The 26,705-nt window shown below is 38.2% G+C and overlaps 1 protein-coding gene across 1 annotated transcript in view; it reads right to left on the reverse strand.

The window, feature by feature from the left end:
• Positions 1–1,566: 1,566 nt before the first annotated feature.
• The window catches only part of GCC2 (GRIP and coiled-coil domain containing 2), a 29,019-nt gene continuing 3,880 nt past the window's right edge, over positions 1,567–26,705 (reverse strand). The window contains exons 3-23 of the mRNA XM_086476987.1: positions 26,614–26,698; positions 25,484–25,551; positions 24,550–24,654; positions 21,259–23,748; positions 20,471–20,540; positions 19,704–19,804; positions 19,526–19,624; positions 17,193–17,312; positions 15,636–15,800; positions 15,174–15,278; positions 14,420–14,582; positions 13,769–13,869; positions 13,567–13,644; positions 12,769–12,906; positions 10,534–10,655; positions 8,550–8,726; positions 6,881–7,098; positions 5,291–5,485; positions 4,327–4,466; positions 3,286–3,487; positions 1,567–2,140 (exon numbers count right to left, since the gene is read on the reverse strand). Coding sequence (XP_086333113.1) covers positions 2,070–2,140; positions 3,286–3,487; positions 4,327–4,466; positions 5,291–5,485; positions 6,881–7,098; positions 8,550–8,726; positions 10,534–10,655; positions 12,769–12,906; positions 13,567–13,644; positions 13,769–13,869; positions 14,420–14,582; positions 15,174–15,278; positions 15,636–15,800; positions 17,193–17,312; positions 19,526–19,624; positions 19,704–19,804; positions 20,471–20,540; positions 21,259–23,748; positions 24,550–24,654; positions 25,484–25,551; positions 26,614–26,698 — 5,013 coding nt within the window. The 3' untranslated portion in view covers positions 1,567–2,069. The remainder of the gene's footprint in view (positions 2,141–3,285; positions 3,488–4,326; positions 4,467–5,290; positions 5,486–6,880; positions 7,099–8,549; positions 8,727–10,533; positions 10,656–12,768; positions 12,907–13,566; positions 13,645–13,768; positions 13,870–14,419; positions 14,583–15,173; positions 15,279–15,635; positions 15,801–17,192; positions 17,313–19,525; positions 19,625–19,703; positions 19,805–20,470; positions 20,541–21,258; positions 23,749–24,549; positions 24,655–25,483; positions 25,552–26,613; positions 26,699–26,705) is intronic.

Raw genomic sequence — 26,705 nt, forward strand, 5'->3', positions numbered from 1 at the left:
AGTCGTACCCTGCCACTCATGCGCTTCCCTTGTTAAAAATCACAGCAGGAGAGCGACTTGCACTTACTGGTACGCGTATTTCAGATCTCTCCTGTCGCTCTGTTTTGGCATTCTTTTGAGTGACATTAACCAAGTCCAGCTGTGAATAAGGAGTTAAGAGTTCAACACCCGAGATCTGGAGCAAATTGTGGATGTGGAAGATATGGTAATCGTTTCAAAAGCAAAAGCAAGAAAGCCTAAACATAGCCTCATGTTCGCTGTCTACACTTCCAAGCTACAGCTGCCTAAAAGGCTCATCCCCACACTACTGTTTGTCAGTTCTGTGATCTGAAAGTCCAGAGAATGTTTTCACCAGTAGCACAAACCATAAAGATTCCAGTTACATATCGCAGGAGGGAAGGGATTAAAAAAGAAAAGGTGCTTAAGACTGTGGAATTAAAATACCTAAATAAAGCTTGTTGGCTCTGAGGACTGTGTACTGAAATACATACAAGCAGCAAAAACATTAAACCAAAAGCACTGTTACTGAATAGTTTATTCTCAACATGTGTTGCCTTTCTGCTGTTCTTCTGTCCAGATTAATCTCCGCTCTGGATAAGGCAGTATTAAAGGAATGAGCATCATTTCCTCAGGGACTCAACTAAGACACATAGGGAGAGAATATTATTTTGTACTGGTATGTATACCAGGGAATGATTCTTTGTAAAACAGTACAGAGAGCATGAAAAGATGCATGAAAAAGATAGAAAGACTCTGGTTGAAAGGTAAGCAGGGTTTAAAAACATTTGTACGCACTTCAATAACTTATAAATAAATTAAGAAGGTGAAAGGCAGCATGGACTATAAAGGGGGAAAGAAGACTGAAGCTAAAATAAAGGTGCCGTGCTGATAACAGAAGTCGTAATTCTATGGCAGAGATTTATTTTGTTGAAGAAAACCAAACATTCTGTTGAATAACCTGGAGCAGAGATTATCTCATCCGTGCAAAAATTTGTGCAAATGAGGTGTGCAAAGACAGAGAAGTGAGAGAAGGGTATTATGTCTTCAATCATTAGAACATTTAAAAGATGCATCTATTGACAAAAGCTCTGTCCTTTTCTCTCAGAAGTTATTGTTACAAGTCTGACCTATGGACTCAGATTCTTCCTTTAGTGTCTTCAACACCCCTAAGTCAGTACCGGTAGCCTTTGCTGTACAGGCATCACTGCAGCAAGGAAACATTTCTTCCTGGTCTTGAACACAAACTTCCAAGCTCAGGGTAAAAAGCCATCACTTAAGCCCTTTCTCCCAAAGCTTCAGCTCGCTTATGACCTCTGATTCCTGGAGTACTATCCCAAGACTTCCATATATATGCCATCAATCTCTACTACAGTACCACGCCCCAGATGTGCCAAGCACTGTATTTCATATAGTTTTAGGCACCCTCTACATTTTATGGACCGTTGCCTTCATATTTTCAACCCAGCTTTTGCAAAAAACAAACAAACAAACAAAAAAAACCCCAACCAAGACTAAAAATTTAGTCAAGTCAAAGTAGAAAATGTCATTCCTGTTTCTTAATGATCTTACATTTTGTAAGCATCACCAGAGAGGAAATAACTCAATTTTAATTTCTCCAGCACACAGAGAATAACACTAACCATATAGATTAGCGAACTGACAAAAATATGTGAAAGAAACTGTAAACACTTCAAAAGTCTAAAGTCTAGTTATTCCAGTTACTATATTAGACCAAGTTTTTAGATCAATTTCAAAAGAGCCATCAGAGGTTTGTCAAATTCTGTTTCCAAGCAATCTGCAATTAATTTGTCACTTCTCATTATACTTCCGATCATCAGCTCTAACATTTACAAAAGGAACAGTTCACCGCTGTCAGAGCATGACGTAGGACAGTCTTTGAGAGCTACTGAGGGCTTCTTTCTTACAAGAGCCTAAAAAGCTGAAGATAACACACAGAAATAAAGGCATCTGTAGTTCAATGCTACAACACCAACAGAGTGTTCTTCTACACTAAGATTTCTCTTTTCGCAACCGTGGAATGTGTTTAAAGATTCCGCGCTTCCACCGCCTCATCGAAGTCCCGACCAGCTGTGGAGGTATGAAGCCCACCCGGAGGGCCGCGAGGTACTCTCTTCCTCACCTGGAGGAGGAAGAAAAACGTACTTGAAATCAAGTTTATTATGTTAGACATTGCGTCATTTGGTTACATGACCTTGTTCCACTCTCCCCCAGCCTCCGTGGTTTTTCAAATGCTGTCCTCCTAAACCTGTTGAGGCGGTAGCATTCAATGCTCGCTCGTAGGCTGCCACAGATACGTTCAGGGACTTTATCGCCAAGTCCACTTCACGTTGGGTACTTCAGGATGTTTTAAATGAGGCCATTTATCACCTTTCTCCAGAAGAATCCAGTCAGCGTTCATTAGAGTGCCAGAAAAACGTCAAAACGCTATGGACTTGATTTACACCCCATCTTTCCAAATGCAAAGCCTATCATGGAACGCAGCGCTTCGCCACTTCCCTTGTTCATGTGGTTTTGTTCACAAGTTTTAAGTGCTTATATATACACGCTTACACTTTATTTTAAAATTAATGTAAAGAGTAAGGCAGCTGCTAATGAAGTACAAGAAGCTATAGGCTGTTATTGAGAAGTGACAAACAAAACCTTAACAAGTGTTTTTAAGGGGACAAACGCTCAAACAGAGAATTTGAAGCAGAGGCAGAATATTACACAGTCAGCTTTCGGGTTAATTTCTTGCAAAGGCTTAACTCTTTCTTTCCTTCCCCAGTTCCTTTATTTATTATACAAAAAGCCTATTTTTTTGAAGAGATTTTAAAAGTTAATGTATTGAAACTAATACTAGATCAGCAGTACTGCCTTGAGAGGACCACTTTAATTATCTTTTTAGAACATCTGCCAAGAAAGTAATCCATTTATAGTAACCTCTATTTTAAGGTCACTTTGACAGAAATCTTTAACTCTACTCAAAACATGAAAACATTGCATCTTTACAACTTACTATCATCTTCCTAAAAATGTGTATGTTTCAGAAGAAATTGTATTTGACCTTAATTTTATTTATTTTTTGGGGTATTTGTTCTGTTTTCTGAAAACTGAACAGTAACTTCCCAACAGAGCAAAACGGTTTTATTGCCAGCTCCCTGGCATGATGCTGCTAAGCTTTGTTTTTCCTCAAAGGTCTACATAAAGGACAGCACATAAATTCAGTTGCCTTTATTTCCACCTTTTTTTTTTTTTTTTGGTGACAAAGTTTCGGACACCACCTACCTTGGGCAATTGCAACTAGCTTCCCCTTCTCTTCAGGGCTGAGCTGCAACATGGTGTCTATCACTGGGAGCAGCCTTTCTTTCTCACTTCCTGATTTCAGAAATATGAACTGCAACAGAACATTCTTCAAGTATTCTAGATTAGCCACAGACTTTTCTCTCTCTTGATTTCTTTCCAGTCTTCTTATTTCATTCTTAAGAAGCTGCAGATGAGGGGAAAAAATATGCAATATTGTTTGCTTCACATAATTAGCAATCAAACAAAGGTCTTTTAAAGAGCTAAAGAGTGAACTATGCAGTTTGCTTCAAAAAGAATAATGTGTGCATAGCAACATATTCTGGCCAAAAATCCAGTGAAAATTGAACAAGTGATAATGTTGTCCAGAAATAAATTTCCATTGATCAAAAATAACCTTTTTGGATAAAATCTGTGCAGTAGTTATAGTGATATACTGCACTAACTATTCAATTTCAGTGATAGAGCGCTGAACAGTTAAATAAGCAACATGGATCAAAGATTTAACAATATTATCATTCATTAAGAAACATTTTATGAAAGAAGGCTTAGCACGTTTACAGAATATGTTAACTTCAAAAATGTTTTCAGAAAACTCAAGAGAGGTCAATCAAATCAAACCAAACTATTAGTACACGCATCTCTAAACATGTACCTTCTCTTAATTTAAGACAGCTAAAAGGGCTTACAGGAAGAGAAAGCAGACAATGCTTCCCTTGGGATTTATTGCTTTTATTTAAGTGAAAACAGTAAAGGCACTTTCCTAAACATTAAACTTCCAAACTCTTGAGGGTTTATTTTTCTAGCAGCTTTTACACCCCCCCTCCCCCCACCTGCCAAAACCAAAGTCAACTCTGGAAGCACTAATTAGTTCCGTGGAATAAAAGCCCTTCCGAAGTTAAATTTTGCATCACCACAATTTTACAGACTGGGATTTTCTGAGACATATTTAGTGTTAAACATTTGGTCCAAGAGACAGACGGCAGATACCAGAGCTGTTCCCACATTTCCTGCACGTTTGCTAACCTTTATTTGTTCCATCAGGATTGCATTGGTTGCTTCCGATTCACGAAGTAATTCATTCAAGTGATCAGCACTCTTTGCTGTTGTGTTCAGTTTCTGAATTAGTTCATCCTTGGTGAGTTCTGTTTGCCACTGGGACGGTTCTGCAATTAATTGGAAAAGAAAACTGAGGGAAGGAAAAAGCACCTGCATCTACTTTCTACTCAGTTAGTGTTAAGACTTGATTAACGTAGTTTATCTTAGAAACAAAATCCATGCAAAGTCAGACTGCAAAATTAACAGGCATCGATGCTGCTGCTGCTGCATGCTGACTTTGTGATTTATTTTGATATATGTAAGTAACTTAGAAGGGGATTGGCAAATCAGTTCTAAATACGTCAAGGTAAGTGGTTTTATTTTACCCCTTGTTTCCTACCCATAGATAAGAGATTTTCAACGGTTCTCCACAAAGTGTTCAGTAGGCGTCTAAAACATGATTAGACACTACCATATGTTTTTCTACTTTTTTGGGGACTCTTAGCACATCTTCACACTGGCTTTTGCTTTCCTACAAAAAACTATGAATAAATTCTTTTTCTAATAAGCCACATTAAGATGAACAGACATTTTATCCTTTCATTAATGAGTTAAATCAGAACTTTATTGTCTCTAGTAGAGACTAGTCCAGAATACAAAAAGTTCTGTAACGATTCACCAACTTGCTCATCCATCTTTCCCCTTTAGAAAGTCACAAATAGGACATCTTTAAATCACTAAAACCTGTGATTAAAACAATGTTTTATTGTTAGTCCTCACTCAAGGACAACACTCCTACAGAAATTCAGGATAGTGTAAACTCAGCGGCACTTAAGTACACCTGTGTCTTGCACCTAAAAGCATGAAAACACAACATTCTCAGGTATTTTGAAGGCAGAAATTTCTGCAACTTATGTAGGCAAGTGCTTCAAAACCCACATATTCTACCTACCAAGTTTTGCTTCTGGGGAGTTCAAAAGTTGTTCCAAGGATGGTACGTAGGTGCTGGCTGAAGAGACAGACTCTGTGTCTGTTGTTTCCATACCTTCTCCCTCTTCCCTAGCTACACTGTGCACGTCAAGAACGGGAAGGTCATTGTTTCGCCGTTCTCTGCAGTTCTTTGTTGCCGGATTTGAAACAGCTGGACCTGAAAGATACAGACTGATGTTTGTCATCAGAATGAAATTGGTAGGGCTACTTCACAGGTGTGGCTGTCTCCGATTGGAAAGTGGTATATAAAACAGCCTTCAAAAAGCAGGGGGAGGAAAGGTGAAGAAAAGGGAGAAAAAGCCAGATACACACATAACATTTACAATCCAAAATACAGCCTTTCACCTCCAAATGACCATTCCAATCAAAGCCTGTTTCTAAATCCATACTTGATTGGCAATTTTTACTTCAGTGACTATGAAACCTTCATGCAACCCTTCCTGAAGACGTGTTGTAGCTATGGTAAGAGCGTCAAACGTTTTTAATGCAAAACAGAATTGAGAGAGGTGTAAATTGTTCTGTTTTAATACTGTGTGCACCATCCTGCTGCTTCAATAACATATGGAAACGGTAACTTCTTAAACTGATGCCTGGCAAATATCCAACTACATCCTAATTAGTAACTTTATGGATATAAAAATAGTATTTGAGCTTGAACAGTAAGTAAAAGCTTAAATTAGAAGAGGGATCAAATAGCAAGTATACCAATAACAAACATTGTCAAAAGAGCTTTCAATACACTTTTCTTCTGCTTTACCCCTCATACTGGAGGCAGAGGTCCAGTACGCTTCCAAAATCTGAGACAAACTGATAGGAAGGACACTGAACATTTACAAAGTAATTTCCCTCCATCTGTCTGACAATGCAGATACTGCAGAAGCTGTAACATGAGGCAGATTCTAGAACAGAACAGAACAGTTCCAGTTGGAAGGGATCTGCAATGACCATCTAGTCAACAGCCTGACCACTTCACGGCTGACCAAAAGTTACAGCACGTTGTTAAGGGCATTGTCCAAATGCCTCTTAAACACTGACAGGCTTGGGGCATCGACCACCTCTCTAGGGAGCCTGTTCCAGGGTCTGACCACGCCCTCGGTAAAGAAATGCTTCCTGATGTCCAGTCTGAACCTCCCCTGGCTGGTGCAGCTTTTAAGCCATTCCCACGTGTCCTGTCCCTGGGTCCCAGGGAGGAGAGACCAGCACCTCCCTCTCCACTTCCCCTCCTCAGGAAGCTGCAGAGAGCAATGAGGTAACCCCTCAGCGTCCTTCTCTCTAAACGAGACAAACCCAAAGTCCTCAGCTGCTCCTCACGGGACCTGCCTTCCAGCCCTTTCACCAGCTTTGCTGCCCTCCTCTGGATGCATTCCAGTACCTGAAGATTCCAAAGGGGCAGTAATAACAAAGTCACGTTCCTTACTTGGCCTCAGTGGATTGATACGGCATGCTGCAGATTCTCCAGAACCACACCCTATAAGCATGTTTTAGATTCAGACTCAGGTAACAAGGATTTGTATCTCACCCAAGAAAACCTGGTATTAGGACTGAAAGTTACCTCTAGTGCTTGGTTCACTCTTGAGTTGGAAGAGCTGAGCTTCTACTCTGGACAGCTGCTGCTGAAGTGTCTCTACTGTCTTCCTGTGCTCTTCCTGCAGGTTCCTGACTTGATCTCTGAAATTGTTCCGGAGAGCTTCATTCTGGGCTGTCAGCTGACTCAGAGTCTGGGCATGCTCTGTTTTCATGACCATGTTCTCAGATTGTATTGTGCAGAGCCTGAAAACAGCGTATACACAAACCATAAGAAACAAACAGCAAAACACTGTCAGTTTTACATTTCAAAATTTTTAGAGTTTAAATTAGTTTTCAGTTTTCATGTGTATGATTATCTTAGAATGACCATGCAACTTTTTTCCATTTAAATTTCTCCTTTTACAGGGAAAAATCTAAGAATGAAAAAGTTATACTTGACCTATTATGTGAATGCACTGTGCTACATAAACTCTTGATTTCCATTTCAGAGTACAAAATTCAGACATCTTTGGGAAAAAATGAAAATATTACAGACACTGTGGTCTAAACATTCTTGAACTCTAAAACTGCAACATGACAGTCTGTGGTGTCATAGAGGGCACGTCACTTACCTTATATTCCTCTTCCTTTAACTTTTATTTACCAAACATTTATGCAGGACTCCTGAAAACATAAGTTTCTATGAAGCTAAGTTTAATTATTTTTAAGCTTCAACTTTCAGCAGAAAAGAAGGCAGAAGAGTGTAGTCGTTAGCAAGAAAAAATGTCAGTACCACATCAGTTGTACTTGGTTTGGAGGTACTCCAGATGCACGACAAAACTGCAATTAAACAAGTGCATGTATGGGAAGACTAAGCATAGGGCTTGCCCTTATAAGAATACAAGCTTAAATATAGCTGAGTAGCAACGAGCTTGTCTCTCTGGGTACAAAAGGAACCTACTGTGATATGGGTTGTTTCCAGAGAAATGCAGAAGGACATAGTTTAGTTGATTACAATGAATCATCATGTGGCTATTAGGAACAGACAAAACAGTATAAAGATAGTGACAAGAATTCAACAGTTCCTAATACTAAGCTGTAACTTCTAATCAGTATTTCATGTGAACTTCTTTGTACTCTAAATAGAGAAGAAAAGACAAGGAAAAAGCTCAAGTATTAGGTACTTGTGTGATTTTTCAAGAATTGATACAGGTTAAACAGATTCATTTTGAAAGAAACAGCAAATTAAGAGTGTAGCAAGCACAGACTTAAAACTCAGCAATTTCTGTCAGAAAGGCACTCAGTGGACACAGGACTAGATATTTTGTCAGTGAAATCATTTGCTCTGCATTTAACTACCTTATTTTTCTAATAGGAAACATCCATAACATTTAGTTGAGCAGTCCAACACAAACATAGTGCTGAGCAATGGACCTCAAAACAGGCAACGTGCTTAAAAAAAATGTTAATTTTTCTATCTGATAGTTAACAGGTAGGAAGTTCGCAGAAATATCAAACTGTCTGATCAGCTACTACTACATTTTCATTGCTGAAACTTCTGAAGGCTCATGAAAAATAGCAAACAATCCTTTTGGAATTTACTTTCTTAACAATTATGCCCTTTCTTTGGGAAGTAGTTACAGGCCACTACATGCCCAACCCATAAAGTTCACACAAAATAAAATATCTATATCTATTCAATCAGCAGACCATACTTTTCACGGAGTTCTGCCTCTTTTGCAACAGTCTCTTGCAGCATCTTATTGTGTCTTTCCAGCAGCGTGTCGTGTTCAGACTGCAATGCCTGGAGTTCAGATGCATTCATCTGTGAATTATGCTGAGCATCTTGCAGCTTAACTTTAAGTTGATCTATCACCATTTCCAACTGCTCTCTACAAGGGGAAAAAAAAAGAAATGAACAACATACATTTAAAAATAACTATATTATTTCATAACCTATATTATATCCACAACATCTTGGGTAGCTGACCCAAATTGCTTATTTATTTATTTGGACCATGACCAAAATAATCTTACAATGTGACTTTAGCAGAAACAATTAGAAAAGTTCTGATCCTGTTTCAATATAGGTACAAATAAGTTTATCACATCCCATCTGAGCTGCTGGGAATCTAACTATTGGGGTAGAAAGAGCGGATAATAGCACTTTATACTTCAAGCTGGTTTGGAGGAACAGGACAGAAGGAGAATAATATGTAGGATGCAGATGGGAGAAATAATTTCTTAAGAGCAGTGGGGTTTTTTTGTGTGTTTAGTAAATGCACATTAGTTCAATGAGATTGAATACAGCAGACCAATGTTTGGAGCAGATTTTGAGCAAAGGACTACAAAGCAACATCAATGCATAAAACCATAAACTCTGTTGGTCAGAAATAAATCAAAACCAGATACACCAGGAGGAAAAAGTCTTTAAGTCACGCACATTCTGCTTTTATGCTTTCTGTATTTATATATGCAGACATCTCCATTATCTCACGAATTGTATATCTCATTAATCCTTAGAGTTGATACTTGTAAATCATTTCTTTGAAAACTATTTTTCATCTGTTTATTACTTGATTACTTGTCCACTTTGTTTCCAAGATGATCCTTTTTCACAAAGACCTAACAAAACCAGAATTCTTAAAATTCTGCAGAAAAGGAGAGACAAAGAAATGCAACTCTTGCAGTTCGCTTGCTTCAAAGGAAAGAAGAGGTAGCTGTATTTTAAAAACCCCAAACCATAACCAAAGTCCTCTAACAAAGCACAAGTCTCCCTCTGGCGGATTTTCAGCCGCAATTGCATGTACTGCTTTAAGATCTGTGTCAGAAATGAATGTTGACATCTCACACATAACCGCCCAGTCCATAAACCAAGGACAGCTATCAAAAACTTAGAAAAATAACTTACAGAAACTGATCTACTTTTGCAGTGGGTTCAGACACTTGCTGAAGTGAATCTGAATTGACCTGGCTTATGACCATACTTAAATGATTTTCAGGGAACTTTCAGCAGTGTAACTCTTTTTTTCCAAGTCTTTACTCATGTAACAGCTGATAAGACAATGGTAATTTGTAAATCTACTGGAACTAATGACTGAATTGGCAGCCAGAGCTCTACCCACACTAAATCATTCCTTCCTGAAAGTGTTCAAAGTGAACTCAGCTGAACAGTACCAATCCGCTCTTTCCTTCTTAGTTGGAAATGGCACTTCGCTACAATACTGTACATCAGAGAAAATGACGCGTCAAGTCTAAACAGAATAAGCTGGCTAATTTCTGCTCATGACTATCGTAAGAATCTTCCTGACACCTTACTTCTCCCTCTGACCGTAACAACAGGTATAATCTACACAAAAATAAATGTTAAAAAAGACAAATTGAGGTATTAGAAACTAACATAGTACCACCATGGTACAAATTTATGATCCTTCTTCTGTTCAGACAGGCAGAGCCACAAGTTAGATGACAGATCAGATAACGTTTGTAGAAATAAAGAGTGGTGGTTTTTTGGTTTTTTTTTTTTTTTTTTTAAACCGAAGTAACTGGGGAAGCAAGCTGCCTCCCTTCTGGTATTTTCCTTATTGAAGCAAAGAGTTAAATAGTGGAACTCCCTTGTTGGTCAGCAGTTAGCAAAGGCAAGCTCAAAAACTTGAGTATCAGTATTTTTCTGTATGCATATAAAAATGTTAGTTTTACCTTTCTTGCTTGGCTCCCTCAGATTCTGTCTGAGAAGCAGATTTATTCTTTTGCTGTTTTAGAACATTATGAACACGGACTTTGTAGCTCTCGAATTCAGATGTAACAGATGCTTGTTCAGCCTATCACATAGGAAACAAACATTTAATAAGTTATGCTATTAACTATTGCTCCCTTATTTCTCCAAAAATGAAAGGCACCTTACATTGGAAAAAAAAAATAAATTAAGAACAACCTGTTGCATTTTCTTCTTTCAAACGACAATTAGTATAGGGGCTACCACAACAGATCATGTTTCTTCAGTCTTTAATTGAATATCATAAAACATGAAACTTAAGACACACTGATTTTCAACAAACCAGTATTAAAGAAATGAAAGAATATATGCAAATTCAAAAATCACTTTCAACAGATTTACAAGCAAGGGGTTCTATCAAACAGCTGTAAATTAAGGCAAAGGTGAAGGAAAAAAAAGGGATAATTCTGTTTTCCTTTTGTACTATCCAGGTGATAAAAATCTAATACATCTTAAAGTTATCCATAATTTTGAGGAGTTGGTCTTGTAGTAGTAATACACAGCACAAGATACAGTATTGCTAGTTGACTGTAAGGGTGTTTGGTCTGTCTTCTAAATTCAGCTGATACCCAAGTTTCCATGGACATACAGAAGAATACTTCACAACATAGTAGCTTCACCTCTGACTGTACAGTATATAGCAAGTATTATTCCCACCCTTCAAGCACTTATGTTGCATATTCCTCTAAGAAAAAACAGATGGAAGTTTTCATTCTTGGATCTTAGCAGAAGCTCACAGATTCTTTAGCCTAAAATGCTTTCATCTTCAAGAAGAGGATTTTGGAAAGCTTCTCTTCAGCTGAACTGTTGAGTGAAATTCCACAGTGCTGACCCTGATTAGCCACTGCTCCAGCTTTTCTGGAGTCTGTAGGATTTGTGGGCATTTTCTTTAAATTAGTCCTTTCTTCTTCCTGTCAAACTATGTGAACTAGAATATTCCTAAGCCCTCAGGTACACAGCCTTACATGAATTATAGAATATCAGGTTGGAAGGGACGTCGAGGATCATCTCGTCCAACCCTGAAAAGTCACGTCAGCATGACTTTTGCCTTCTTACCTACCATCTGCTTTGGTGTCCACCTTTCCTTTAGACGCAATTTTCCTTTATTAATAACACTGTAATAATATCTATTTTCTAGATGTAGGGCACCTAAAGAGGAAGGTGATCTTCCAACAGCCTCAAGCCGCGCCATCATGGAAGATCTACACCCTTACTCGTTTCACAACATCAAGGCACAAGACACCGTGGACAGGTACTGTAAGTCCGCAGTTATGAAGAATACATTTGTAAAAACCACGATCCCTATCTAGCAGCACAACTCAGGCAAGCCTCCTGCAGCAGCAGCAACCACAGAGTCTGCCCATTTCAGTTCCCCTTTTTAAAATGTAAACGTTTTTTAATAGGCTGCATTCAGCTCTTACAGCTTATCTGCAGGACGCACACCTACCAGACAAAAGCAGCCATAGTGCGGTGCAGTAATCTCCATAAAGACAGTTTGAATACAACAGTCCTACTATAGCCTGAATGGGTCTGTCTCCAATGCCAACACCAGATTCCAGGAACATCTAACAGTGTCATATGGACAAAAAAACAGAAATAATAAAACCCTCAGCAACAGTGTTGGTTTCACACATAGCCCAGCTGCCAATTAAGAAGCTGCTCATATAGCAGCATATTAAAAGGTGTTGGCAAATATATTTTTCAGTTGGTTCTTTGTTTTTGGTGGGTTTTTTTGTTTTGTTTTGCTTTTTTTGTTTTTTAAAATGGTAAACTGTGTTACCTGGTTTTATATGGAGCAAATTATATTCCATTTTTCTTTGTTCTTCTCCACTTTTATTTAAAGAAGACTTCCCTTTTCCCCGCAATGTACACGTGCTGATCATCTTAAATAAATTGACTCCCCACTACCACTACAAGGTTTTCCCTAGTGGAAATATAACAGTGCAGTCCAGACATTCTACAAGCGATACATGACAACCAGGACTGAGTCTGTCTTGTCCTCTATACCACCACTCAAATAAATTAAGCACTGGGGTAATTTCCAATTCTTGACAGACAAAAAGAGTGAAAGATCTGCAGAGTATTTTTAGAGAAGCAGACAGAGAGTGCAGTAAATCTCCCTTCTAAAGTCTCTGACACTACTCCTTCCACTAGAGTACCTGGGCTGCTCTGCACTCTTCTTGCAAGGTTGCCATTTTTTGCTGGTAAGCGCTCAACGTACGCTGGTGTTGCTCTGAGGAAGTTCGCAAGTGTTCCTGAACTTTGTGCTTTTCCGATGTCAGAACAGCCACTTGAATCTGAAAAAGTCAGTTGAAAACTTCACTATGACAAAAGTTTTTTCTTCTGTCTCCAAGGGGACGTGTCACAGAGAACACAGGATTCTACTACAGTAATTCCTGCACAGAATTGGTGAATATAAAATTAAAATCCAATAAAAATAGAATAAAAAAAAAGATAGGGGTTACCACATACTTAATAAAAAAAAAATTCTTTAAAGAGAGAATTGAAGATAAAATTACAGTGGTGGAGTTGCAGCACTTAAGAACGCCAACCCCTCTCCCTTCCCTTCCGCACTATCTTTCATTACATTCAACTGTTCTGCCCAACCAACAAAACTTAGATGGACAACACTTGAGATCTTTGCCAAAAATATTGCAATGAATAACTTCTATTTTTAAGGGAATTATTTTAAAACATATCCTAGTCCTCTACTTGGGTGGAAAGGGAAAGGAAAGAGAAACAAGAAAGGATAAACCAGTTTAAAGAACACCACAGGGGACGTATCTGGGGAAAGCAGCAAACAGATAAAACTCATTTAAGAAAAAGAGCCAGTAAAACCTAGCAGTAAAAACAACAACTTGTCATTTTTCAGTCTACATTCCATCCACCCAGTAGAAATCACACCCTTATTACTGAAATAAGAAACCTTATACTAACAAAGAAGTGAAGTTTCTTGCCTTATAGGCTTCCACTTGTTGTTGACTGGCTTCCAGTTCCCCTTTTAATGATGCCTGCAACATTAGATGGTCATTTTCCTGCATGACAAAATTATCTGGTTATTAGAAACCCCCAAACTTCAGCAACTTAATCCATCTACCAGCCCGTTCTTTAAAAGTTAGTTTAAAAATGGAGTACACAGTCATTAACATCTGGACTTACAGCTTGTTTTGAATCAGCCAGTTCTTTTTTTGTTTTCACCAGGAGTTGTTTTATCTTGGCACTTCTTTCCTCATCCTGTTGCATAGTTGACTGAAGTGACTCTAATGCAGAAAACAGTAGTTATATACAAAGGAAACTTACCCTCCTATATTTCCTTAAAAGTACTCGAAAAAATTTAAGTGAATTCTGACAGATTTCTTAAGAGATGCAAACAAGTAGCTTACAGCAAATTTAGTATCCTATTTCCAAGTATCACAGAGACCTTCAAATAAATGAAACTGTTTTAAGACTTACACTTAAGGATAGGAAGAAATGAAATTTTTAACCGTAGGCTAACTAAGGAAGTTTTATGAGTGTGGTATGTCAGAATGAACATGTCAGTCACCAACTTTAAGAACTTACGGTTAACCTAACCAGGTAAGAAACAGTTTCAGGCAGGCAATTTGGTTTTTATTTGCTGAATACTAGATCAAGTGACTGATAATCTAGTAAAGTTTCCTTTAATGGAAAAGTAATTTTGACTATGCAACTGTTTACTATTCCCTGCAAACCTTACTCTCACTCATCGACTTGAGAAGTTGTTTCTGATTTGTATTTTTTTTCCACTACTAACTATACCATAGTGACTCTTGCTGTTTATAGTTTACTCACTTATTTCTTCCTGTAAGGTCTCTTGCTTCTGTTTCTGAATCCCCGTCTCTTGCTCGAGATCTTCTATTCTGCTGTCTTTATCAGTAATCTTCTGATTAAGTTCTTTTACTAGTCTTTCATAATCAGCTATTTCCATATCCATCAGTGTACTCTTCTGAGCATCCTGCAAGTTACACACAATGAAGTTACAGTTTACAGTCTACCATGGCTGCTAGGATTTTTACTTTTTATTTTTTTAAATTACATTAAAAAAACCCTGTATTTCCCATCTAACAAAAACTTTGTAACTATCCATATCCACATGCAACACCCATCAATCTATCCGGTTTCCATATCCTCAGTAAATAATCTGTTTTGAAACATAAATCAGAAGCTTTGAACAACCCATTGCTACTTTTAACAGTTTTACCAGGAGGTATTTTGCAGATACTAGTTCTATCATCTTCAGTCCTTACAGCAAGGGTAGCTTCTGAATAGTGCACCATAAATGTGCTCCAGACATCTGAATTTTATTTTTAACCCTACTCATGACAGGCTGCATAACCCAAGCTAAAACAAACAAACCAACCCCTAAACCCAAAAGCACACATCAGCTCTCCAAACACAAAACCAGGGGTAAAAGCTCTCATGTTTTCCCTTTTGCAAACATCGGGCTTTAAAATCCTCAGAACAGAAAGGGATACATTCAACATAGCATGACGGGTGCCAAAATCTTTGGTAGTCCTTTAGGCACTAACATGAACAGCAACCCTACCTTTCTGGCCAGCTCTAGTTCTTGCATAGTTTTCTGCAGATGCTTCTTTTCCTTCTGAAGTTGCATCTGAAGCTCCTCCATTTCTTTGAGAGCACTACTATGTTCCTGAAATTTAAACACTTCTCAATTATGCAGTTCAACTTTAATACAGACATCAGCATCTATTTACTCTTACACACACACTTGTACACAGATAACTGCTTCCTTTCTTAGGAAATCACTGGGAACCAATGGAAAACCCAGATTATGAAATGTTTTTCACATCCTGTAACAAACTTTAGATGACGGGCTTGCAACGTTCTTTCAATGAATGGACTAAGCCTTCAAAAAAGCCCGAGTCAAGTAACAAGAAGAGAACATATGGAACTTGTTCTACAAAAACAGAGTTTACAAAGGTCTAAAAGAACTCACATCCAGCCAAAGTAATACTTCAGCCCTTTCACCATGTCTACAAAGTACTACCTTTGTTTTCTGTTCTTTTAGAAGCTTTTCAGCTTCTAGTTCTTTGTCAGCCTTTGCCTTGGCTCTTTGTATCTCCAGTATCTGAGCTTCCAGCAGCTTAGCGTTATGTTGTAGTGTTTCAACACGAGCCAGGAGGTCTTCATTAGTAGAGTGTAACTGATCATGCTGAAATGGTCAGTGGAAAGACAAAAATGTAAGCTGAATTTGCATGTGACTGACAGGTAGGAGACTGTCTATATTAAAAAACAAACACTGATTTCTAACCAACTCCCTTACAAACAGCACTCCTACAGATTTAACTGTTTTAAACCAGATTAAGAAATAGGCTAAATTAAAATCAGTAGCACAATTTGATTATTTTGTTCAGGGTTTACTTACCCAGCTTTCCGTGAAATAGCTAGAATCACAAGAAATCTGAAAAAAATACCCCAACATCTACACTTTCTGCAAGAATCACCTTCCTCCCACAATAATATGCAACGTTTGAGTACTTACTGCCCTACTTGAGATACAGCTGCTATATTTATAAATAAATGATCATACTATTAATTCCTAGAAAACATTTAACTGCTGCACCACCAAGTCTTCACATCAGAACACAGTAAGAACGACTCCTGTATCTGGGCTATTTTTGTAATGATTTTAACAGATTTAATTTTTACACCTTCAGTGTTTTATCTCTATTATACAGATTAAGAATGAAGTGTAAGTGAAAGAAGCTACTAATTAACTAAACAGTGTTTTTATTTAGAAAATACTTGATAGCAAACTTGATACATTAAACAACACCTGCAGAACCAGCAAATATATGCTACTATTTGTCATTTCTTCCTATGCTATTCACTACTAACTTCTGTTTATAAGGAAACGGTGGCCTAGGCGGTTCTTCAGTGTTATTATGTAAGGGGCCTGGCAGTTACATCCTAAATCCCAAACGCATTGCAGTTTTCTTTGCGAAAATGTGTCTCACAGCTGCTTAATTACCATCTTAGACTCTTCTGAATGCCACTACAGTACTCTACAACGCATCCTAAAGTCTCCTCCTTGCGAAAGATGCAAAAAAACGTAATTAATTTTGTATGTTTAAACACTGTTGATTAAATAACAAAAACAAATCTTGTATTTTTTTCTTCTGTTTCTTAGACAACAGTTAAAGGTTGCTGTACTTCATAAGAAGTGTAGACGTGAAATCAGAGAAAAGGCACAAGTTCGATACTTTCTTTTTATGTCTGGTACACGCATCGGAGTTGTATGTCCAAACCAAGCCAGAAGCGATCACCCGCTCTTTTCTGAGAGTCAACCTGGGGTAAATTATACCCTTTCTGCTGAAAAATCCAGACATTCCAGATACGTTTACCCTTGCCACAGCCCAGATAAGATATCAGACGTTGAAAAAAACAAATCCCAAACTAACCCTGAATTTCAAGTCACTATCCAAAATGCACTGAGGTTATGAAACTATATATAGTAACAATCACACGAATAAAACTTACACTCAATAGGTAAAGTAATTTTTACTGTAATTATCAATAGATCAGACACACACACAGAACTGACCTGCTGGGATGACACCTGTAGCTGTCTTGTGAGGTCATCTATTTGACGTTCAAGATTATTTGCTCTGCTTTTTTCAGAATCCAGCTGCTCTCCTTGCTTATCGTATTCCATCAGCAGATTCTTAACATATACAAACACAAATCGATAATTTTTTACAATATACATTGCATAAGCACATTCTAAACCTCAGACGCTTACTTATCTTCCTAATATTTCAGCATCTGAGCTTTCTTACTGCAACATCAGAAATACGAGAATGAAATTAAAGCTATTGTTCCATTACAGGCTCTCTGAGAAACCCTTTTCAGTTCATGAAATTCTAGAATAATTCAGGTTGGAAGAGACCTCAGGAGGTCTACATTCAACTTCCTGCTTAAAGGTTGCAGTGAGATCAGACCAGGTTGCTCAGAGCTTTGTCCAGTGAGGTCTTTGACCTCTGGGCAACCTGTTCCAACATTCAACCATCCTCATAGGGTAAAAATGTTTATCCATGCATCCAGCTGGAATCTCTCATTTCAGTTTAGGACTACTGTCTCTCATCTAGCACCACCATTAATAACCTGAATTTATTTCCTTGATAATGTCTCTGTAGGTACTGTAAGGCTGCTATTAGGCCCCTTTGAAGTATTCTCCAGGCTGAGCAATTTCTCAGCCTTGTACATCACTTATTCCAGTCCCTCAACCACCCTGGTCACCCTCCACTGAAACTGGTTTGGGTTATCAATGTCTTTCTGGTATCTGGGCGGAAGAGGAGGGACAAGACTGGTTGCAATAGTCTCACCAATGTCATAGAATCATTTAGATTGGAAAAGACCCTTAAGATCATGGAGTCCCACTGTTAAGCGAGCACTGCCAAGTCCACCACTAAACCATGTCCCTCTGTGCCACGTCTACACGTCTTAAACAACTCCAAGGGTGGCAACTCAACCACTTCCCTGGGCAGCCTGTTCTAGTGCTTGATAACCCTGTCTGTAAATTTTTTCCCAATATTCAATTTAAACCTCTCCTGCCGCAACTTGAGGCCATTTCTTCTTGTTCTCTTGCTTGTTCCTCGGGAGAAGAGGCTGACCCCCACCTCCTTTCAGGTAGCTGTAGCAAGCCATAAGGTCTCCCCTCAGCCTCCTCTTCTCCAGACTAAACAACCCCAGTTTCCTCAGCTGCTTCTCACAAGACTTGTTCTCTACACCCTTCACTTTCACGGGAGTGCTGACCAAAGAGAGCTAATTACTTTCCTTGACCTACTAGCTGTGCTCCTGCTCTTGCAGCCCAGGATGCTGTGGTCACCTTTGGTTCCAGAACACAGTTTTCTCATTCTCAGTGCACTGCCTACCAAAACCCTGAAACTCTTTTCAGCGGCCGCATGGTCCCCAGCTTGTATCAAGGAGTTCCCCTCTCCCACATGAAGAGCTCTGTGTCTGTCTTTGTTGAGTCTGTCTTTGTTGAACTTCAGAAGGTTTCTATCAGCCCATTCCTCACGCCTGTCTAGGTCTCTCTGAATGGAAGTCCTGCCCTCAAGTCCATTGACTGTTCCCAACTGGGAATAATCTGAGAACTTGATGAGTGTGTGCTCCATCACATTGTCCAGGTCACTGTTAAACAGGACAGGTCCCAGCACAGACCCCTTTAGCACACCATTTATTATTGGCATCTAGTACGAGGCAGCAATTGCTACTCTGAGCCAAACAATGCAATTTCTTTTTCCCCCTATTTTTTAAGCACCCATTCAGTTGTTTACCCATTTAGATCACAATGTCCTAGCACAGATACAAGAGTACAGTAAGAGAGCATCAAAAGCCTTCCTAAATACAAGTGACACCCACTGTTCTCCTCTCATCCCCAACTCCAGCTGTTTTATCACAATTAATCAGACACAATTTACTCTTGGTGAATCAATGCTGACCATCCCCAGCCACCTGCTTCTGCTTCATGTGCCCACAGATGTGCTCCAAGGACTCGCTCCCAGGGGATTGTTAGTTTATGTCTGTCACTTAAGGACGTTGTAACTGATCCCAAATTTAACGTACTTTGAAGAATTCATAAGGATTTATGCCTTGCCTCAGCAACACGCTATTTGATATGTATGATGCTAGGTTTAAAATGCTTGAGAATACCATCTGGTAGGAAGGTAGTGACTTATTTTCTTCTGAGAGCAGCCACACAGTTCTGTTACTAGAACCTTACATTTCTTGATTTGGGTACTCAACTTCACTGACATAATTTCTTTTGCCAAACGTACTTGTGCAAGTAAATAGCAATATATATCAAGGCTAGTCTTCAAAAGCAAAGTATTTTCTGACAGTTAACTGCCTTTTGTAAATTAGTACTGTTCTTACCTTATAGCTTTCAGCTCCTTGAATGACATCTTTCATTGAAGCAGACAACTGATCTTTTTCTGATCGAACCAATTCCAATTCTTCCCTCAGAGTCTGCACCTTATTAAAAGAAGTGTGCATCATTAAAACAGAACCCCACATGCAGAATGTTCTTCATATTAAGCAGCAGCCAAGGTACCTCTTTTCGGCTGGCATCTAATTCTTTCTTTGCTTTCACAGCAACAACCTTAATTTTATTTAGCTTCTCCCCTTTTTCTGCAGATTCTTTTTCCAGCCTTCCTAAAATAAATAAATAAGGAAGTGAAAAAATACGCCTCCCTCTCGCCCAAGAAATGAAATTCAATTACAACACCAATATCAGCATGACTTAGAAACAAACCAAAATATAAATCAGGGGAGATGTTCAAATGTTTCATTCAGTTAAGCATTTAAATTTAATTTGAAACTAGAACATCCAGCTGCACAGGCAGCTTAGGGACAATCTTCCCCTGTTTCAGAGGCTTCCATCACAGTTAATGTTAAAAGCCATATTCCTGACTGCTTCTACATATAGTGGTAACAACTTGGAACCATTTTCTTTCTAATGCATTGGGATAACGGCAATGAGGCAACAGTACTTTTGGCAAAGCCCCTCTCTTGGGAACCTTAGGGATTCTTATTGACGCAATTATTTCCCATGTTTAAAAAAAATAAAGATGAAATCCACTACACTGTTTATAGCCAGATGTACACAGGAAAAAGAAACCTTAAAAAAAATCAAATTATAACCAACTTAAGATTGCTAACAATTCCTAATGGAAGGAATATTGTAGTAAGCTGCATTGCTAGCTACTTCCCCACCTTCCCTGGCTTGTAGGAAATACGGGACGATTATGCAGAGAAAGAAAAAATAACAATACACAATCCCCAAACTGTTAACATGAAAGAGAAGAGCAAGAAAAATACCAATTTTTTCTTGAAGCTCTGCTACTGAAGACTGTTGATCAGTTTTCTCAGTCAATGTCTCAATTACATTCTGTATTATAAACAAAGATATAAGTATTACAAAAATTTCTTTGTGACATCTGATTTTCCCCTAACAAGCCATCACAAGTTTCAGCTACATCTGGACTGTGTCTACATTCTTGCTACCAAGAAAGTCCTTACGTGCAATTTCATACCAGGTTGGTAACTGAAAAGCATACTTATGTTGAAAGGAAAACATTCCAACCTTTTAACAGCTGCTTTCCATCCTGTCCGAGGACAAAAAATGGGAGATCATTAATCTTGCAGCTGTCAGTTTTACATAACCATCAAATCCCAGGACCTGAAGTTAGGAGTAGGTAATGCAGATCAAGCAGGAGTTGTTTGAGATGGAGTTCATAGAAAGTTAAGAGGAGAAAGATTATGAGGTCAGTTAATCCATCTAGTTAAGTGATCACTTTGAGGGGTATTGATAGGAAGAGAGGTTCAAGTACAAGCAACTTTTGTCAAATCAGCACTATGACTGGTTTTATTTGATTAGTTTTTTTCCTGGGGGGGGGGACAGGACGGGGGGGGACGGGACATGGACGGGGACACACGACTCTGAGGTGCTAGGAAACTCAGAAACGTGCTTTCTAGAAGGGAAACTCACTTTGAGGCCAAGGGGAAAAAAAAAGAAAAAAAAAAAGAGAGAATTGAAAGTATTTTTTGAACCTTAATTCTGAAGACTTTAGAGGTTTAGTCTGTATACTTCAATAACAAAATATAACCTTTAGAGAACTCAGTTCGTCTTTCACATTTCTAAGTTCAGTTTCCTTTTGCTCCAGAATGAAATGTAAGTCATCTTGGTTTTCTGATCCTTTTGGCTGTTCTTGTATTTGACTTTCATAAGCAGCAAGTTTTTGAGTGATCTCTTCAATATTAGCTATAAGATCTTGATTTTCAATCCTTGTTTTTTCACTGGCATTCTTCAGCTCCTGGATATCATGTTGAAGTGCTTCTTTTTCAGACAATACTCCTTCCAATTCTTCTCTCAAGAGATCCTTTTCTTTATCAAAATCCTGAATCAGTGATCTATGTTCTGTATATTGAGCTGAATTTTCTTCCTCTAGTCTCTCAATTTCCCGCTGCAAATGAAGAACTTTCTCCTCATTCTGGAGAGCAAGGCACTGCTGCTCTTTCATTTTTGCCAAGCATTCATTTGCAATTTGTAACAAGTTAAGAGAATCGTATTCCTCATTAGAATCTGAAATGCTGGACCCCATTTGCTCAAGCAAGTGGTACAGCTGAGTTTTTACAAGGGATCCGTGCGCTTGTTCACTTTCAAGTAACGTTGCTACATGGTCTTTTTCTGCAGTCATCATTTGTAGTTTCTTCTCCAAGTTTTCGGACTGCTCTTTCAACACTAACCAACCATCTTTTTCAGAAGTAATCTTTTCCAGCTCTTCACTTAATTCACCTCTTTCCTGAATGATTTTCTTATTTTCCTCACGAAGAGTATATGCTTCAGATGAAAGGTCCTCTTTTTCACGCACCAGAGATTCAATCTGGTTTTCTAGCTGCTGTAGTGTTTGAGTATTTTCACTTTTCCTAGTTAAAGCTTCATTCAGTCTCTCTGTTAATTCCTCCACCTTTTTCTTCAAGTCACTACTGTACTGGTTAGCAACATCTACTTCTTGCTGAAGTTCCTGAACTTTCCCTTGTTCTTGCTTGCACCTTTCCTGAAGGGTTTCTCTCTCTTCGCCCAAGCATTTTACTTCATTTAAAATATCCTTGTTTTGATCAGTAAGAGCAATGACCTTCTCTTCCAGTTCTTTCATAGCAGTGTCTTTTTGGCCAATGGAGCTTGTTATTATGTGGTTCTCCTCCTGAAGACTAACAATTTTACATTTAAGTTCTTCTATCTCTAGCTGATTAGATGACAATTTTTCTGTTTCTTCCTGGAGGCGATTCACAGTTTCAAGAAGAACATCCTTTTCATTGAAAGCAGCTCGGAGTTTCTGTTGCAGTTCACTGACATCAGAAGCTTGCTGTTGTCTCATGGATTCAAACTCCTGGCTGATCTTTCCAGCAGATTCCCCTAGCTCAGTCTGTAGAGTTTCCATTGTCTCTCTCAGGCTGTTGTAACTGGACACTGCTTCTTCCTTCTCCTGAGCTAGCTTTTCAAGTTGTTCTCTAAGTTCCTGCATTTCAAAAACTAATGCCATCTTTTCTTTTTCAGAACCAGATAATAAAGTTTCATTTAGCTCAGAAATTTCTCTCTCGTGTTGCTCTTTCAGAGTCAGAGTCTCTAACTTATGCTCTTTTACTGTGGTTTCACAGTGCTGTCTTGCTGCTTGAAGCTCAAATTTGAGTTTTTCAATTACACAACAGTAATCTTCTTTAGTAAGCTGCAATTCATTGATCTTAAAGTCCAAGTCTTCCCGCTCATGAAAGTATTCATCCTTTATGCGATGGATTTCCTCTTCCAGTTTTAGTTTAACATTACTCATATAAGTTAACTCATCTTTTAATATACTATGTTGGGACTGAAGCTCTTCTAAACAATGCTCCAGGTGCCTAACCTTTTCTTCCATTTCCGCTTCTACACAAGGTTCCTCTTGTGTATCTACAACATGTATCTTGTTTTCTACATTTTTATTTAAGACTTCTCTCAGCTGCTCCAAGTCATGTTCATGCTGGTCAGTACGAGTACACATTTCACCCCTCGCATTTTTCTCTTTTATTAAGCTCTCCTCTGCCAAATTGTGCTGTAACTGATTTATCTGATTTTGCTTTTCCTCATTTTCTTTAGATGATATTTCAATCCTATGCATCAACTCGGACACCTCTTCCTGATGGAGAGTTTTTAATTTTTTAAGCTGGTCAATCAGATTTTTGATTTCATTATGGTAACACTGAGAGTTGCTTTTAATGGTTTCTTGCAGATTAGTCACTTCTTTGTTTTTGTCTTCATTCACGGTTTCCAACTGCTTGCTGAGACACAAAATTTGCTCCTCGTAAGTCGATTTAATTCTTTGGACATCATCTTGTAACCTTTTAACTTCTTTTTGGCTATCACTATGACATTCAATCTGTTCCACCAGCCCCATTTGTTTCTCCATTTGTTCCTCTAATTGCATTTTCAGCTTTATTAAGTCCTCATTGTGTTTGCACTGTGCATTTGCTAATTCACTCTTCAGAGCTTTTATTTCTTTCAGAGAGTCAATACTTGATTGCTCCAGTTGCTTCTGCAATTCTTCTGTCTTAGCCACTGCAGCCTAAACAAACATGCAAGTTATTAAATATTGGTACTTTAGTACACAGAATTTCCAAATAAACTGTTTATAATAATGAATTAGAAAATCTAGAAGCCCTTAATTCTAAAAATTGCTATAGTTTTTAAATACCTGACTACATTAGGACAACTCAATCCAGAAGACACTGTAAAGGGTACAAAAACATCTGCAGAATGAGAAAGGAACACCAAGTCTTAAATTATGTGTACCAGCATAATTTGACAAAATGGTCATGACAGACTTCAGCTTTATCAACTCTTCTGAAAATGTATTAAAGACCAAATTACTTCTAGTGCATAAAGCCAGGTATCTGAAATATAACAATGTTCATCAACTGCAAGCAATTCACTCTTCATGTTATTAGTAATCGAGATTACTGACATCATATAGATGCCTTGGCTGACAGGCTCCTTCCTGTGAATATTTGAATGTAAACCTCCTACTCCCCATGGAGAGACAGAGCTGATTGACTGAAGCCACCAAATATGTAGGCTACCAATGCAGAGACTGAATTCTTTTTGAACAACTGCTGATCTAGCTGGTGCATAGAAGAATTTTATATTTATTGTCAGTCCTATAAAAGCTATAAATTAAAGGATACAGAGAAAATACGCCTTAACATATGAAGCCTTTAGATTTTTTTTTTTTTAAGGTAAACCAGAACACAGGTAAGTGAAGAAAAAGATTAAAATGAAAGTGACATACACAGTAAGCAAAACTAGAAAATAATGATAAACGTAATTCTGAAATATTTTAGTAATGTTCTATTGCTCATTTAAGTACCTCTGCTTCTTGCTTTCTTTGAATATTTTCTTTTTTCAGAGCTACGCACTGCTGCTGACTTTCAGCTTTTTCCAGAAGTACAGCATCCAGTCTTTCTGTGAGAGCCTAATTTTAAGGGAGAAAGATCACTGAAAGAGTTTCTTAACAATGGAAGCCTGAACAATTCTTGCAAACATAGGAACTCACACATTGGTTACGACTTTTTTTGTCAATTAAACGGATCAGTCTGATTTTAAAAGTTATTTTCAGCCCAAATATGACAGATACGGAATACATAGAAAAACAATGACATCGAGTAACAGCTCCTGTTCAAAATCGTATTTTTGATCAGCTAATTGTTTATCACCATGGCGGGGTGTGTGGAGCTCCCCTTCCATAGAACAGAAATCTCCATCCAAACAATTGAAACAATTTTCAGGTTAATAAATTCCTCCTTGCTACCAATTTTCACTTTCACATGCTGTCTGTGACCCTTACTTTGAGAAAGACAGATGTTTTTGCCATATTAAAAAAATTCCAGTTACTTTCCTGGAAGTATTTCTTGTGACCTGCAACTTTAATTATGTGTTTCTGATCTCATCAAATGACTGTCTCAGAAGTTTTCTAAATGGCTGAAGTCTTTCCACAGTGGTCATTCTAAAACAAACAAAAGCCTGTCTAACCAGCTATACAAGGAAAAAAGTCTTGCTAAGGAAATCATACTAACTATCCTGTACTATTCCTCCCAGAACTGATAGTGTTTTCTGAAAAGTGGAGTAAGGATATGGGAGAAGGAGGAAAAACGAGGTTTTAGCAAGTGTCTTGAATTCCTGAAAAATAATTACATTCAATTTAAGTAACAGTTTTAAAGCTGTTTCCTATTTACCAAATTATTTCTGTGGATTTATTTCAGCTAACATGATGTAATAATTAGAAACCCATTACATATTCCTACCTGAATAATATCATCAGCTCCGCCAGTAGCTGCTTTAGATCTGAGTTCTTCAACCTCTTTCTCTAGTTCTTAAAGTATAAAAATTTCACAGCATGAATTGATGCTCCATCACAGTAGCAAATTACTAGTAAAACCAGTGCCTAACAACACTCCTATTCAAATCAGATGTCTTTTACTTCATCAATTTTTGTTTGTTACTGAGTGATAAAAAGGACTAACACAAAGAGAACAAACATTCAACACTCCAGCCCTGACATTTAGCATGGTTTCCTGAGGAAGCAAAGCTTCCTTGTTTGGGTAGAGGGACCACAGATAGAGATTCTTCTGATGATCGTCTTACCTTCTATTTCATGAACAATTTAAGCCAGAGAAAAGATATTCAGTCCCTACTGGTTCCCTAAAAATAGGCAGCAGGTAGAAGAACAAGATCATATGAATAAACCCACTGAGGAAAAGCCTAGAGTAGCCCATCCCTATCCATATTGTTTCGCTGGGCAGCTACCAGCAGTCAGCATAACTGTAACTCCAAACAAGTGGAAGTGACACCAGTCCAAGTAATGGGCCACTGGAGGAAAAGGGACAGCAGAGAGGAGAGGGACAGCGCACGAGAGCACAGATACTTTTAGGTCGTTAACATAAAATCTTGTTTGGCATATTTTACAATTTCTTGTTAAAGAAGCCAATGATCAAACATAAAGTAGCTAAGTATTTTAAAGAAATCATTGTACTCTACAACAGTATTAATTATGCAAAAAAAAAAACAAAACTATCAGAGACATTCCCACTCCCACGTGCTTCCTCAAAAGCAGCAGCTGTCCCTGCAACCGATATGGGGAACTGACAGTGACAAGTCCCACTTCAACTCTTGCACAAGAGACATTATTCCATCATGCCTTACTGCCAGATGAAAATTAACACCTGACAAAAGCAATGCTTCTTTCTCTCCCCTTTCTTGCTTTAAGGACTTCAGTCCTTATCCTCCCACAAAAAACAGTGATACTGCAGGAAAAAAAAATCTGGAATGTTTGTCTAGAAATTAAGTCTACCTAGCAAAAATACGCAGTGACATTAGGAAAGGTCAGAGAGTACCAAGCATTAAGGCACAAATTGTTCTCTTTCCAGTAAGGTACCTGTACATCTTGACTTCACTTTCTGTATGAGCATCACTTGCTTTTTTGCAAACTTGATGAGATCTTCTTTGGGCAATGTGTCCAGCTGTAAA

Source organism: Leptosomus discolor, chromosome 1 (genome assembly GCF_034619465.1).
Source record: "Leptosomus discolor isolate bLepDis1 chromosome 1, bLepDis1.hap2, whole genome shotgun sequence".
Taxonomy (NCBI): Eukaryota; Metazoa; Chordata; class Aves; order Leptosomiformes; family Leptosomidae; genus Leptosomus; species Leptosomus discolor.